The sequence below is a fragment of the Galeopterus variegatus genome, unplaced genomic scaffold (assembly GCF_000696425.1).
Source record: "Galeopterus variegatus unplaced genomic scaffold, G_variegatus-3.0.2 Scaffold2336, whole genome shotgun sequence".
NCBI lineage: Eukaryota > Metazoa > Chordata > Mammalia > Dermoptera > Cynocephalidae > Galeopterus > Galeopterus variegatus.
In genome coordinates this window covers 166,184-181,975 of record NW_007728447.1, presented here as the reverse complement: position 1 = coordinate 181,975, position 15,792 = coordinate 166,184, and the positions used below count along the sequence as shown (strand labels likewise).

Sequence of the window (15,792 nt, the reverse complement as noted above, 5' to 3'; positions counted from 1 at the left end):
TTTTGATGTTAATGAAAATATTTATTCAAACCTAACTGTAGTACAGTATCAAGTTAAATAAACATTAGCTGTATGATATTTAGTTCCTTAGGAATAGACCATTGCCACGTCATAAAAATTTCTTACAACACAAATTTCCGCAGTAAGGTTCAGTAATTAAGACGTGATTTCTACATTGAGAAATGCTGTGTTTGAGTAGGATGTATTTATATTTTTAAAGATCCAGTACAAAAAAATGGTTGAGGAAAGTGACTCTTTAAAAAAATATATACCTGTAGAAAAACCCCTAATATACTGATACTCAAACAGAAAGCACTTAAGAGAACATACTTAATGTCTAGGCACAATTGGTCAGGTACTAATTATAGTTTCTGTTCTCATGTAAAAGTTTAAACCAATTCTTAGACTTGACTGATGTGTTAGAGTCGAATACAGAGAAGGCACCTCTCTCACTCTCCTTAAGGACCTTTTTTGGGGCAGCCAGCTGATAACGGGGAACTGAACCTTTGACCTTGGTATTATATGCACCACGCTCTACTGAGTGAGCCAACTGGCCAGCCCCAGGACCTTTTGAGAGTAACTCTTTATAACACTTTAAGGAATACACAGACAATGCACTTTATCTAAATATAGATATAGTTATTTAACACACCCTATTTTAGGAGAAACTAAATTAAAATATAAAACTATGATTTCTCTTTTTACATCTTATGATGAACATGACTTTCTAAAAGGACACCAGGAGATAATCCTCCACACAAGCTTTAACATAGAATACAAAATTTATATTAAATGTGCATTGGTCACTACTATGTAAAGAGTTCTATGAGTTAGTGCAATTCTTTAAATCCCCAGTATTTAGGGGAAAAGTATGTACATACCGAGAAACCTCAACTACTAACTACATAACCAAACTTTTTATGGCTCAATAGTCTAACCACTTAAAGTTCTGTAAAAGACCATAAACAAAAGATCAGAATACGCAATAAGTGGCTTATAAAATTCTCTCTTTAAAACAGAGAACAGAACTATTAGAAGAAATAGTTAAAGTGTACAATTCCAGGAATATAATCTTTACTGCAATTGTAAGAAGGGGTGGTAAAGTATTCATTCCGGAAAAAACCCATCAAACTGAATTTCTGTTTAGATACTTTACTAGCAGTTGAGGTGGTTATCATTTTGTAGTACTTAGTGGCTACATATTTAAATGTCATGTTGAACAATTACTAAAGGCAATTTATAAGCATCATTTTCCTCCAAAAGAAGTGAAAAATGATTCCAGATGAATAAGCCTCAAAATTAGGGTAAGAAGTCAAAAAACACAGTGTAAGAACATCAACCTCTATTTCAACAAGATTTACACAATATTTACAATATGCAATTGTCAAAGCTATACAGTTTTGCAGACTGGCTTTACTTAACACTTCTGCAAATGTGTTTTCCAAGATAAAAACATACCAAAGTAAGCCTATTTACAAACTAGGAAGCTGCTTCAGAAACAGCATGATTTAGCTATAAAGTGAAATTTCAGTACAATGAAAGTGCAGGTCATGCTTTCAGATTCTGTTAATATCCCATTCCCTACACTCATAGTTTAAGGGATACAAGTTTTAAACAGCTACTGTTCTTATATTTTCAGAATGTTTACTCATCATAATGCAATGATAACAAAAATTTGTCCACATCCATTCCAGCTGGAAATGAACTGGGTAGCTTCTTTTTCTGTCAAAAAAAAAAAAAAAAAAGAAGAAGAAGAAGAAGAAGAAGAAAGAAAAAACAAACTCAAACAAGGCCAAAAAGCTTTCTTAATAAGTCACCTAGAACATTATATCGGGTTCTTCCATATACAACTAAAATTGCCAAAACTTTTTAGTCTGTTAGAATTTTAGTTCTACTTTAGAGAAGTAGAGCAAGTTTTTAAAACCCAAGGTTAATTAAATATATTTCAATGGTACTTCAATGTTAGTTTAGGGGAAAAATACATTATACAAATCCAGAGTGTATCCAGAGACAAGACAGAACATGCTTTCTATAAGGTGGTCATTATTGCCAAACCATAAACCTTAGAAAGCTTTACTAACAGAGATATTAAGAGTAACAGGCATTTATCAAGTTCCAAACACTTACTATATACACCAGGTACTTTGTATATACTACATTTAGTTCTCACAAACACCAGGTAATATGTATGGTGGTAACATCATGTCAAATGATGAGGCTGAGACTCAGGAAGGCTATAGTCTTAACCATGGTCATGGAGCCAATAAGCAGCAAATGCAGGATTCAAACCCAGGCTTTTAGGGCAGCAAAGCCAAGATTCTTTCCCTGATATCATACTTCCTCTATGACATTTTAAACACTTTCTATTCAATCCACTTACTAAATAGCTGACTGAATTTAAAATAAATGGGTTTCATTCATCAATGCTACCCTTGTATTGCTTTCCTACAGACAACCATGGTTAAAAAAAAGGTTGGTAAATTTAATTTTTCCACGGCTCCAACATGTTAACATTCCAAAGAACCTACAGAAGAGATGATAAGATGTGATAAAAAAACCCAAGATCTAAAAGGAGCAAAGTAGTTTTTTTACTTGGTAATTCCACACAGTAGTGGTTTCCCAATCTTATTTCATGCCTTGTCATTCTCATGAAAAAACTTGGGTCCTACCATGACAAACAAAAACCCACTTTTCCCAAGGAAGATGTTTATAAATAAATGCCTTAGCAATTGTTTTGAAAATGCTGTTTCCCCTAGACAACTTCTGAGTACCACACTGAGAAACACTGCTATTGAATCTATTTTGTCAATAAAAACTCAAAACTGTCTTGATCATAACATTCAGTCAGGTAGCTGTGGCAAAAAATGCTGAATTCTCTAATATGGGTATTGAAAGAAGGGAAAGGTGTAGTTTTAAATCAAAACTTTCAAACTTGCCTTAATTTTCTTCTTTTTCATTGGTATTGATGAATTTGCAAGATTTTTACTAGAAGTACGGGAGTTTCGCTCACGCTCATCTAATTCCTCAATTTTCCGCTTCTTTGTGGTGCTCCTTGAAGATGCTCTAAACTGTTGTGTATTATCTTTTAGAGGAGTTGCTGAAGTAGTCCTAGAGATGGCTGCTCTGGACAGAATCATTAATGTATGGGCAGCCATGTTTACACTGTTTTCACTGCCTGTTTCACTGGCTGGGCTGCAGGCAGGCAAGTCTGGGGTGACAGGAGGGACCATTACTTTGGGTGTGGTACTGTCTTCACCAAAACGCCTACTAGAGGGGGCCTTGATACCATCCGTAGGTTCTTCTTTATGTTTTTCCCCTGTTCCTGGGCCAGGTGTCCGGGGTCCAGGTAAATCACTACTGTCAGCAAGCCTATTTACTGGGCTATGCCACTGAACATCCTGTAACATTTCTGTGGTAATCACAGAACTTGCAGACTTCGTTTGTTCTTGTTTTAGATCCTTCACAGCTGTGCCTACTGAAATGACATTCTTACTATTTGAAGATCTGCCTTGTTTTTTGGTCAGTTCTTGCAGTGAAGCTATAGTTTTCTCATTCCGTAAACCTCCATTTTGTTGTCCAACAGACGGTTTTGAAGTTTCTGGATTTTTCTGCCTTTCCACATCACTGCATAATTCATTCTCCTTATTAGCTGTTGCTTTATGGAAGGATTCAAGTACAATTTCTGTTGGCGGAACTTTCTTTTCTGACTGAGTTTCTCTTACGGTGGTATGTCGGCTAATGGCAGTTTCTGATTTAGATAAAATCTTAGGCATAGGAGGTTTCTCTCTGTCTTTTTTGACAGCATTATTAGAAGGGGGTTTTAAGGTGGAGGACACAATGGGTGAGTCAAGATTAGGAAAGGAAATTTCATTCCTTTCTTTGTTTTGGGACACCATCTTATGGTTTGGCCCCTGTGTATTTGCCACATGAGAAGGAATGCTATCAAAACAGAGCACCCGTCTGTGGCTTTCAAATTGTTTGTTAGCTGGAACTATACTTTCTACAGAGAAGGGAACTGTGATTTCTTCCAATTTTTTCCCAAGATCTGTAGCCATATTCTTGTCAGAAACTTCGGTTCTTAAAAAAAAAAAAAAAAAATTACTTTTAGTAACAAAGAAATCCTTTGTTTTTAATCTGAGCATTCAAATAATGTATGTTAGAAACTACTTTATGCTCTCACCTATGTGCATGACATCCAACTGAATGACTTGATGAATCCACCAAATTATTTACTTGTTTTCCTGGAATTAAAAATGAATTCATTAGAAAAGAAAAACATTCCTGAGAGAATGGAACAGATGACAGTATCATACACCATGAGAAAAAATTTTAAATGATAGCTAATGTACAAATAAAACACTTTCACATACTGACTTTGTAATATATACAAGACTACCACTTATCCATTCTATAGAGGACATCTTGATATGGAGCAAATGACTTGCTTCAACTTCAGGCAAGTGTTACAAATCCAGTCTTTGGATCTACAAATTACAATGCTCAATATAACAATGTACTACATAGATCCAGACAGTTACTTAAAAAAAGCTACATATGATACTTATTTTAAAGTTTTGCCCATGTAACTGTTATGTTTGCAAGCCTGTGTCACTCAGAACACATGCTCTGGAGTTTTAATAGTTTGTTCTTAGTTTGTTCATATTTTAATTTCCATAGGCTTCAGCATTTATGTGAGAGCAGCAAGATATGAGAGCTAGGAAGGGGAGCAAAGATGAGACTCTGAAGGACCTTATATATTATGCAAAAGGTTTCAGAGACAATCCTTAAGAGTTTTAAATAGGGAAGATGCATAAATAGATTTATGTTTTAGGAAAATTAATCTGGTAATACTGTGGAAGATGGAATAGAGAGGAGAGAAAACTAGAAGCATGAGTTCTAGTTAAAAGGCTACAAATACTTCAGGTAAGGGATGATGAGGGTCTTAGAGACAATAACGAGCATTCACATGGATATGAAGGGTAAAGGAAAATCAATGATGATGTTAATCAAGGAGGAAAAAAGGAGGCAGAATTCTTTGAGGAAGAGAGGTGAGACTTAGATATGTTGAGTTTGAAGGTCTTGAGTTACATGAAATTAGCAAGGGAGAAGCATAATACTTTAGTGATAGTTCCAGAAGCTACCAATACTATCTACAGTTATAGAGGAGTAAAGTAAGGCAAAAATATAAAAACTCCAATACATATGGCAATATTAAGACGCAGCTGGTGATCTTAGTATAGACAATTTTAGTAGAAACACGAGAAAAGACAATAATGTGGATGAAGGAATGGGAGATTAAGAGGGGTTGGGAATAAAGGATTGGCAGGTGGGACAAACATAAGTAAGTTTACAGTCATAGAGGGAAGGAGCCAAAAAAGGAAAGATGAAAGATACAGAAGATAAAATCTAGAGCACAAGTAGACTGCATTAACCTTAGAAAGAACAAGTTATTCTTTTAAGGAAAAAAAGAAAAGGGAAGGATGATTTTCGAAGCAGGAAAGGTACATATTGAATGGGAGTGATCAAAAAATAAGTTTAATACTGATAAGCTGGAAAATAAAATCATTGGCTAAGACTGATGAGGTGAGGATTAGACAGACGTGAGAAAAGCTGTGCATGTCTGAAATAATTTGAAGGGGGAATGGGAGAGAAAGCAGGCAGACAGACATTTAGAATGACTGCCAAGTGGCAGGTGGATGAGAAATAAATCTTTAAGTGGTATGGAATGGCAGCACTTCTAAAGCAATGCTGAGTACCCCACATGTAAAAGCAGAGATGGTTGGTTGGACAGATCAAGGGCTGTAGACTAGCCTGTGAGTATGTAAAAGAATGTGGATATACATTTTATTAAGAGTACTGGCAAAAGTGGTGGATGTGATATATTATGGGGTCTAGGCTGTACAGGGGAGGAAATTAATCCAGAAAAAAGATGAAAGTTCAGGCAAAAGGTTAGAATTCAAGTAATAGGAGCTATTACTGGTTGAAGAGGAATTCAATGGGTACATGAAAATAAATGTATTTAGAGAGAAGTTATTGGCTTTAAAAAATCTTGTAAGTCTATGGGCTGGCCACTTAGCTTACTTGTGAGAGCATGGTGCTGGTAATGCCAAGGTCATGGGTTCAGATCCCTGTACTGGTCAGCTGCCCAAAAAAATAAGTAAATACCGGCTAGCCACCAAAAAATAAAATAAAATAAAATAATTTTGTAAGTCTAATAAGAAGGTAAAAAAATTCAAGGTGTGGCTATAGAAAAGGTTGGCTGACGTAAAGATTCGACTGATAAGAACTGAAATCCTTACACTGTTAAATCTTCAAATCTATGAACATAGTTCTCTATTTAAATCTTCTTATAGATCCTTTATGAGAGATTTTAAGTTTTCTCCATTTGTAACATTTTTGGTTAGGTTCTTTATTGTTTTGGTGATTATTATAAATGGTATCTTATTTTCTATTACATTTAATAATTGCTTATTGCTGGCATAAAAAACAATTTGGATAAATTAATCATACTGGTAACTTTGTTGAATTCTTATTAGTTCCAGTAATTTCTTTATTGATTCTCTGGCACTTTCTGTATATAGAGCATGTCATCTGCCATAATAGTTTTATTCGCTCTCTACAAATATTTACACCCATTTTCTTATTGTATTGTCATGGACCACTTATCTATGGTAACTTTTTTTTTTTTTTTTTGGCAGCTGGCCAGTATGGGGGTCTGAACCCATGACCTTGGTGTTATAAGACTGTGCACTAAACAACTGAGCTAACTGGCCAGCCCTGTATGGGAACTTGTATGTGGTGGAGGTAGAATCAGATGTCAGTGGGGAAAAGATGGATTATTTAACAAATAATTTATTAGTATTGGAAGTGTTGGCTTACTATCGAAAGGGTGAGAATGACCATCCTTGTTTTATTCTCAACTTCAAAGGGAATCCATAATGTTTACTAAGGATAGCCTTTAAGAACTTTTATTATAAATGGACGGTGAACTTTACCAATTTTTTTTTGGTATTGATTTTGTAATGGGATAAAAATAGAGTCAGACTGAGAAGATATTTGGGATATGTACCAATAATAGAATAACACCTCAACAGACAGGAAATCTAATAGAGAAGCAAGAATAGGATGTGAATAAGCAATTCACAAAAGTGGAAATACCTATCATTTATAGTTATGAGAGACAATTCTGAACCTTATTAGTAATCAGAATAATGTAAAAGAACGATACAACATACCAGTACTTAACATCATCCATCATTGTGGCAAAAATTAAGTTACCACATGGTATCAGGCATTGGCAATGTTGTGGGGGAAGTAGGAAAAATAATGGTGGAAGTATGTAAACTCTCTTCTCTGTGACCAAGAATTCTACTCCTGGGTATATGCCCCAAAGAAACTCTCATATGAGTCCACACAAGGCAAAGATGTTCATATCATTGATCGTCAAGATAAAAATCCTGGAAAGAAAAGTCCATTGATAGGGGATAAATAAATAAAATAGGTTTATGCAAGTGATGGATTCCCAATGGTCATTAAAAGGATAAGATAAAGAACATAGAGTGGGGTGAGAAGAGGGACTTCTAGGTGGAGGAGATAGCACAGGTAAAGGTATGGGACAAGACCAGCAAGTATAGGATGAGCGTCAAGTATGGTTGGTAAAAAGGGTCCAAGCTGAGAAGTGGTAAGAGATGAGAGTGGAGAGGTTGTTAGTGGTGAGATGACAAATGCACATACATATGTTACCCTGAGGAATTTCAATTTTATCCTGTGGGCAGTGGAGAGCTGCTAAAAGATTTTAGGCAGGGAAGCAACATATTCAGATTTGTATTTTGAGGGAAAAAAAGTCACTCAGCCAGCAGATACAGGAAGAACTAGAAAAGTAACAACTACAAGAAGGGAGACAAGGATAGGTTGTGATTGATATAACTTAGATGAAAAATGATGAATACTTGGACTAAGAAAGGAGAAATGTGTGTTAAAAGCGACTCCAGTTTTTTGACATGGGTAAATAGTTAGATGGTTGGGCTATTGACTAAAATAGGGAACACAGAAAGGTGTAATTTGCAAACTTTAAAGCCTTGCTACTCAGAGTGTGTGGCATAGTATCATCAGCACTGGCTGGTATTACTTGGAAGCTGTTAGAAATGAGGAATCCCAGGCCCTGTACCAGTCCTATTAATTCAACATCTGCATTAACAAGATCCCAGGTAGTTCATATACACATGAAAATTTGAGAAGCACTGTTCTTAAAGTCTCTATACAAATATATAAGGCACTTACTAAACACTTTAAAGCAGTCAGGAAAAACAGGAATTATGCTTATCTTAAATAGCTCCAAAGCATAGACCAAGGAAAAGCAGGCAAAAGCTAAAGGATTCAACAAGGGAAACAACTTTCTCAGAATCAAAGCTGTCCAATAACAGAGCTAGCTGCTTTCTGACATCTGTTATTAGAAAACTTTAAGTGATAGGAGAATCACTCGTTAGGAATGGTATAGGTATTGAAAAGGAAAATATTCAGGTGTTGCTGCAAACAAGTACACAGATGTAGAGTTGACATTAATGAACTTAAAAAAAAAATGGTACCTATACAAGGCTTGTTTCTTAGTCCCTGAGCCCTCTGAGATTTTGGAGGGATGGGGAATTGAGGGATACTTCTATTGCATACAGGTGCTGCCAAAGGCATATGAAGCACCTAGAAGAGAAGAAGCCATTAATTATACTATGTTAGAAAAGCTTCACTGCACCATTTTTAGTTCATAAATCTTACCTGCCGAGGAGGAGCAGAGAAGGTATTTCCATTCTGTCCAACTACAGATACAGGGATCATTCCCACCATTCCTTGGAGTACAGGCTGGACTGGAGAAGCAATTATGATGGCAGATCCTAAAAAAACAATTCTTATTAAGATAGGATTTCCTCTAAAATCTTTTGGTATGAAATACCAAAGTAATTATTACTTTTAAATAAATTCTATGAACATCTCTCCCTTACAATATACTCCTTGAAAAAAATTGACTTAGAAACAACAGCAAGAGTAACAAATTAAGAAAAAGTTGATCTAAATATTAAGGTGGTCTTATGGCATTTAGTCACAGTTAATTATCATGGGCAAGTCTAAGACTCTACTGTACAGAGAACATATTACAATTATATCTTGATTTCTCTAGAAAGAATAGTTAAACTAATTAGAAGATGAATGGTTAATGTTTCAAGTCTGAATCTTATACCAGAAAATTAGGATCCTGACTGAATGTTTATAGCCCAAGACTATGTTTATAATCTCAACCTATCATATCTCAATGGTATCAGTCAAAAAGCATCCAAAATTAAGTGCATGACCAGATAAAACTATGGGGTGGGGGAGAGAGGAGGAAATTACATCATCCTTAGAAGTTAACAATATAGTCCATGGCTATCATAATCTGGCCCTGCCCTGTAAATGAGCTTTTGCCTAATACACTAACTACTCCTGTCAGGTTGATCTCACTTTTATGCACGCCTACTGCATTCTCTCAAGTTACCTATGCTTGTGCTGCTTTCCTTGTCTATAAAAACTTTCTTCCTTTAACCCCAAATACTACCTTATTTCTCTGAGCTTGAGCTCAAGTCACCCCATTCTCTACCAGTTCTGGCCTCTTCCTTATCTCATTTGAAACAGCACTTGAAACAGATCCATGAGGTTTAATACTTAACTGCTGATATTTAATCAAATTTTATTGTATGCCTACAATGTAAAAGGGGACGGAGAGGAGCTTGAGAACCCGTACATAAGGGAATGTAGATGAATATGCCATAAGCTCTATCTCTGAGGAATGTACAATCAAGAATGACCAATATGACAAGCATGTCAATCACTAAATACATATAAAACAGCATGTAAGGGCCGGCCCGGTGGCGCACTTGGTAGAGTGTGGCGCTTGGGAGTGCGGCAGCGCTCCCGCCGAGGGTTCGGATCCCATATGGAGACCGGTCCGCTCACTGGTTGAGCGTGGTGCGGGCGCGACACCGAGGGTTGCGATCCCATTGCCGGTCTCAGTGTGGGCGCAACACCAAGGGTTGCGATCCCGTTACCGGTCACAAAAAAAGACAAAAAGGAAAAAAAAAAAACCAGCATGTAATAAATGCTACAAGAGAGCCCCTATGAACAAAAGATTCTACAGACAGGGATTAATTCTAGAAGGTTAGAAGACAGAAATTAGAAAGGGTTTTATGGGGGAGAAATTCAAGTTGTTTTTGAAAGTCTCTATAAAAAGATGATAAATTCCTTGAAAACTACAGTTATTAAAAAAAATCTCCCACAACATTGGGTTTTAGTAGGTATGTAGCCATGCAATGAATTATTCTTTCTTTTTGCCTTCTTGTAGATTATTAGCACATAGCTTGAGAAGTAACTGTGAAAAGAGAAAGAAAAAAATTAAACCTCTGAAGTCCACAGTTTACCAGCAGATTTAAAGAGGAGGTATAATCACAAGATTCAGAGTCTGTTCTCATACCATCTATCCATGATTTATTACCTCCTAGTCAATAACTTCACACATAAGAGAAATAAAATCCCCACCCACAGAAATTAATTTCAGTATGTTCTTAAAGTTACCTTGTGAAAAGTTAGGTGACACAGCTTGGTTGACAGCAAATACACTGTTTGACCTTGGTGGCGTCTGTAACTGAGGTGGTGGAGGTTGAGCAGTTATAGGTGCAGAATTTCCAGGCAACACCACTACATTAGACTGACTGACTGTTGTTCCCATGGCTGTTGGATCAGTCACACAGGTAGCTATCAGAATGTTATTTGAATTGCCAAAAGTTGTGCTTGTGGCTGGCATCAACTGTATGTATCCTCCATCCTTAGAAACACATGGTGTAACACTGGCTGTAAAAGCAATGCCATTTTCATTCTGAGTGTTGTTTATGGTAGAATCTTCAGGTTTGAGTGCTAAAAGGCTGTGTTCCATTGAGGCTGAATCTCCTACTTCAGCAGATACAACAGCACCTGCAGTTTCTTCTGAAGATAGGCATTTAACTAATTCTGCATTTTTGGGAGGTGATTTAACAGGAGAAGACAAAATTATAGTTGGCAAGTTTTCTTCACTGATACTAGAAACAGCAGTGTTAAGTTCAGTATCTGAGGAAACAAATGGATCATCACTAATGATAATTTTGAGAGAGACGATATTTGATGCATCTATCTCTGTTGAGTTGTTGCTAGAAGGTTTATCACCAGTATTTTGGGACCCAGGGTGAGAATCTCCCACTGAAGAACACAGAGATTCTGAAGGAAGAGAGTGATTATTTTCTATAGGATTACCTTCCAGAGGCATCAATGCAACTTCCCCACAGTTATCATTTCCACCTAGAGAGAGAAAAATAGTATCTCCATCTTCTTGTACAGAAGATGAAGGATCTTGTGAATCCAAAATAACTTTCTCAGACTTGGACGGCTGAGTTTCATTTTCTGTATGATTTAACTCAGCAGATGTTGAATCATTAGATGGTTGTTTAATTGAAGGGACTGAATCTCCAAGATGAATTTCTACTTGTTGTCCAGATACATTAAAACCTGAACTTTCAACAGACACAGGTAACATTTTACTTTGAAGTGAAGAATTATCTTGGCAATCTGATAGTTGTTGTGATACAGATGATAATACATTATTGATTTCAATTTTACTCTTGTGAATTTCACTAGCATCTGGTGATTTGGAACCATGCAAATTAGTTTTAAGTCTTACTGTATCATTAGAATTTTCACAAAATTGACTTTTTTTAGATGACTTTCCAGTTAATGGAGTATTTAGGGATAAATGTTGAGAACTTTTCCCAGACAGAATTAAGTTTTCATTGTTAGTTTCACTACCAAGTGAAACAAATTCAGTTATTGGTATATCAGGCTGATCAGGCTGTAATTGAGATTCATTCAGTACATTTGGAGACAGTGAATTCTTTTCAACCTCTATAGCCATTTCAGTTTCAGTAGACATCTGATTGGTGTATAATTCAGCACAATGCTGATTACACTCAGCATCAGAATTTTCTCTTTGGTTAAAGTCATTCAAATTAGGCACAGACTCAAAGGTAATGTCCAGGTTACACTTCTGTTTAGTAAGTACAGTTGTTTTAAAGGCTTTTTTCTGGATGTTAGAGCCTATTTGGGAAAAATTTTCCTGGGCTTCTTGTCTAAGCACATCACAGTTGCTGTCATTCTTCAAAGCATTTAATGCATCTTCACTTTGATAGGATGTACAAAATGGGGGCTGATCAGATTGCCCATCTGTAAAATATCAGGATAATGGAAAGATTTGGTGAGCAAGTTTGGCTTCTGAGGTAGTCATCTTTACTGGAAAACTTATTTTGCCAAGAAAGTTCCTAATCTTTGGCATATCAATAAGTTGAAGTCCGACAGACTGTATCACCCATTTTCTAAGCATCAAACAATTTACAAGTACTTTTCTAATTACTGATACTTTGTTTTTTTTTTTTTTTTAAAAGATGACCGGTAAGGGGATCTTAACCCTTGACTTGGTGTTGTCAGCACCACGCTCAGCCTGTGAGCGAACCGGCCATCCCTATGTGGGATCCGAACCCGGGGCCTTGGTGTTATCATCACCGCACTCTCCCGAGTGAGCCACGGGCCGGCCCTAATCACTGATACTTTTTAAAAACAAGTGTCAAATTATTTTTCGAGCTTCTTGGAAAATGGACAACACAACGAAGGAAGAAGCATAGAGGTTTAAGAGCAACTAATACTTACCAGCAGGTAAAAACAGTAGCTCCAAAGATGTAGTATGTTTTAAAACACTGACTTTTCAACCTCTACCATCTCTATTGACCTTACTTTATCTAATATATTCGTAAAGGTAAAATGGAGCCAAGTACATTTTGCATGATCAACATTTTTTTTTTTTTGGCGGCTGGCTGGCATGGGAATCTGAACCGTTGACCTTGGTGTTATCAGTACCATGCTCTAACTGAGTGAGCTAACCAGCCTTCATGTTCAATATTTGTTCTCACTGCATACTATTTAACATTCAACACACATTTACTAAAGACCAATCATATGCTTGGTACTGGGACATAAAGATGAATAATCCAGTCTCTAAACTAGGAGAGATTAGTCTAGTCAGGAAAACAGATATAGAACAGAAAGTCATAATAAAGCATGATTAAAATCTGTAATAGCGGGCCGGCCCAGTGGCGCACTGGAGAGTGCGCCCCTTGGGAGTGCGGCGGCGCTCCCGCCGAGGGTTCAGATCCCATGTGGAGACTGGTTCCCGCTCACTGGTTGAGCACGGTGCGGGCGCAACACCGAGGGTTGCAATCCCGTTGCCGGTCCCTGGTGCGGGCACGACACCGAGGGTTGTGATCCCATTACCGGTCAGTAAAAAAGATAAAAAGGAAAAAAAAAAAAATCTGTAATAGCATAGGAACAAAAGTCACCTCTTTCTGCCTATGGAGCATGAGAAAGCGTTATAAAGGAGGTACTGTATGAGGAGTTTTTGAAACATAAAGGAAGTATGACAGATGGAGACAGAGGAAAGGGTGTTTCAGAAATGACAGCACTTATACACCGTGTCTTTCCACATTCACAATTTAACACAGCAAACATTACTTTGAACCAATATGAAATATATAGGGTAAAACCCAGAAAAATGTATGCCAACTATAGTATAATTCTGTTATGTAACATTGATAAAATGATATTGGGTATAGAGCACATTTGAATCCTTTTTGTGGAGAAAACAGTGAAAATCACGCCTAGGCTACATAAATTCAGGGGAAGTAGTTTCTTAATGAAGTGGAAAGGCTTTTTAACAAAGTAGGACTTCACATTTCTTTTTTTGCAGGGTGGAGCTTCAGTGAAGCACAATCTTTTAGACATAATATACGGTGAAAGACATACCCCACTATAATTGAGCTAGAAGAAATGGAGGATTGGGCTTGGGTGTTGTCACAAGACTCAAAGAAAGAATGTAGTCTGAAATGTGCCAAAGCCAGTTTCTGGAGGAAAAGATGTGAAAATTGAAAGCCATCAGGTTACTTAGGGGATGCGGGGGTTGATATACCTAAAAACAGGTGAGCAGAAAAGATTATTTTGGCATAACATGTAAATAGAATGGATAGAGGCAGTTATGAAAAGAAAAAGTTTAGCACGAAGTGTGAGAAGCCAGGATAATGGTTATCTTTGAGGAATAGGGATGGAGGGAGTAGTGATTGGGAAGGGGTACAAAGAGAAATTTTTGTGGTGCTGGTGATGTTTCATTTTTGTTTTTTACTACTTGGGAGATGGTTACATAGGTATCTGCTTTATTTAATTGATTGGATTTGGTAATTCAATGAGCTGTATATATTTTTATTGTGCACTTCTGTGCACATGTGTTATATTTTAAAATAAGACTAAGTTTTAAAAAAATCTGCAAATATTTAAGAAAATCTAAGATGAACTTATTCATAGACTTCCCTCATTCAATAAGTAGTTACTGTGGGTTAGTTATGTACCATACTGGTACTCCATGAAGGGCAGAACTGTAAAGAACCAACTTAGTAGACATAGAAATATGAACAAAAACCTCATAAATCCTCAAACTCAAGACTATTATAGTATATAATTTAGACAGATTAGTCAGGGAAGCAGATACAGAACAGAAAGTCATAATAAAGCATGGTAAAAACTGTAACAGCATAGGAACAAAGGCACCTCTTTCTGCCTAGACAAATTAAATACAGATGCTGAGCAGTCAGCTAAACTCACTTACCAGGATGAATAATTGATACCACAAACAAACCTGACAAATTAGGGATTTGAATTTGTGCCTTAATAAAATTATGTTAAATGTTACAGACTTTTGTTCAACTGATCAACATTATTAATACTAAATTATGCATGTCAAGAATCTACTGTATTATAAAGAAATGAGCACTAAAAATTCACCTTTTAATCAAAGTAATAAAGATTTAGGAGTAATTATTTTTAATGGGGAGAAAATTAGAAATAAAAAAATGACCTATATGGTAATTTGAACAACTTCCAAAATTAAACAATATTTTCTGTCTTTGAATTTTGAGAGTAATATTAAAATTTGGATTGATATTAACAAAATCAAATTCTTACCAGATTCTTCTGTTTTAAAAGGACTTTTAACTGTTAGATTAGTTTCATCTGCTAAAACTATATTGGAATTGGTTTCCATATGCTGACTGGAAATGCCTTGTGATGTATTTTTATTATTCTTTGTTTTACCTGTTAAAAGGGGAACAAGGAAATAGTTAAATGAACAAAATAAAAATAAGCATCAATTAACACAGCTTGAGAGTGGTCAAGCAAATGTTAAAATTTGGTTCTAATTATGGTTTTTGGGATGTTTTTAACATGCTGCTTCGTATATCATTTTGAAGCACAAACATCTTTCCACCAAACTAGTGGTTCTTGGACTTAAGCCTTTATCAGAATCTCCTGAAAGGCCCAACAAAACTGCATTTTCAACGAGCTCTCAGATAATGTCAATATTGCTGGTTTAGGGGACTACACTTTGAGAACTACTATACTAGATCATAAAATTGAGGTCAATGGCCAGTTTTTTTTGTATTCCTTTTATACTATTCAATTGTGTTCAGTATAATGTCTGTATAGCAGTAAACCTTAACACATTCCCTGTTGACCAGCAAAAATGCCCACAAAAACAAACAAAACTGTCCCCCATGTTTATAGCTGAGGCTTAAGTGAAAACAAAACAAAACCCCCTTTCATTTATCCATATAATTTTGCTTTAATGAAAATAGGAACTTTTTCAGATAC

The 15,792-nt window shown here is 36.2% G+C and overlaps 1 protein-coding gene across 2 annotated transcripts in view; it reads right to left on the bottom strand.

Annotated features, from left to right (window-relative positions):
* Positions 1–15,792, bottom strand: part of NPAT (nuclear protein, ataxia-telangiectasia locus) — a 42,554-nt gene continuing 26,762 nt past the window's right edge. For both annotated transcript variants that reach the window (XM_008581367.1, XM_008581368.1), the window contains exons 12-18: positions 15,109–15,237; positions 10,597–12,270; positions 8,770–8,885; positions 8,586–8,694; positions 4,181–4,241; positions 2,937–4,077; positions 1–1,722 (exon numbers count right to left, since the gene is read on the bottom strand). In XM_008581367.1, the coding sequence (XP_008579589.1) occupies positions 1,645–1,722; positions 2,937–4,077; positions 4,181–4,241; positions 8,586–8,694; positions 8,770–8,885; positions 10,597–12,270; positions 15,109–15,237 (3,308 nt within the window). In that variant the 3' untranslated portion in view covers positions 1–1,644. The remainder of the gene's footprint in view (positions 1,723–2,936; positions 4,078–4,180; positions 4,242–8,585; positions 8,695–8,769; positions 8,886–10,596; positions 12,271–15,108; positions 15,238–15,792) is intronic.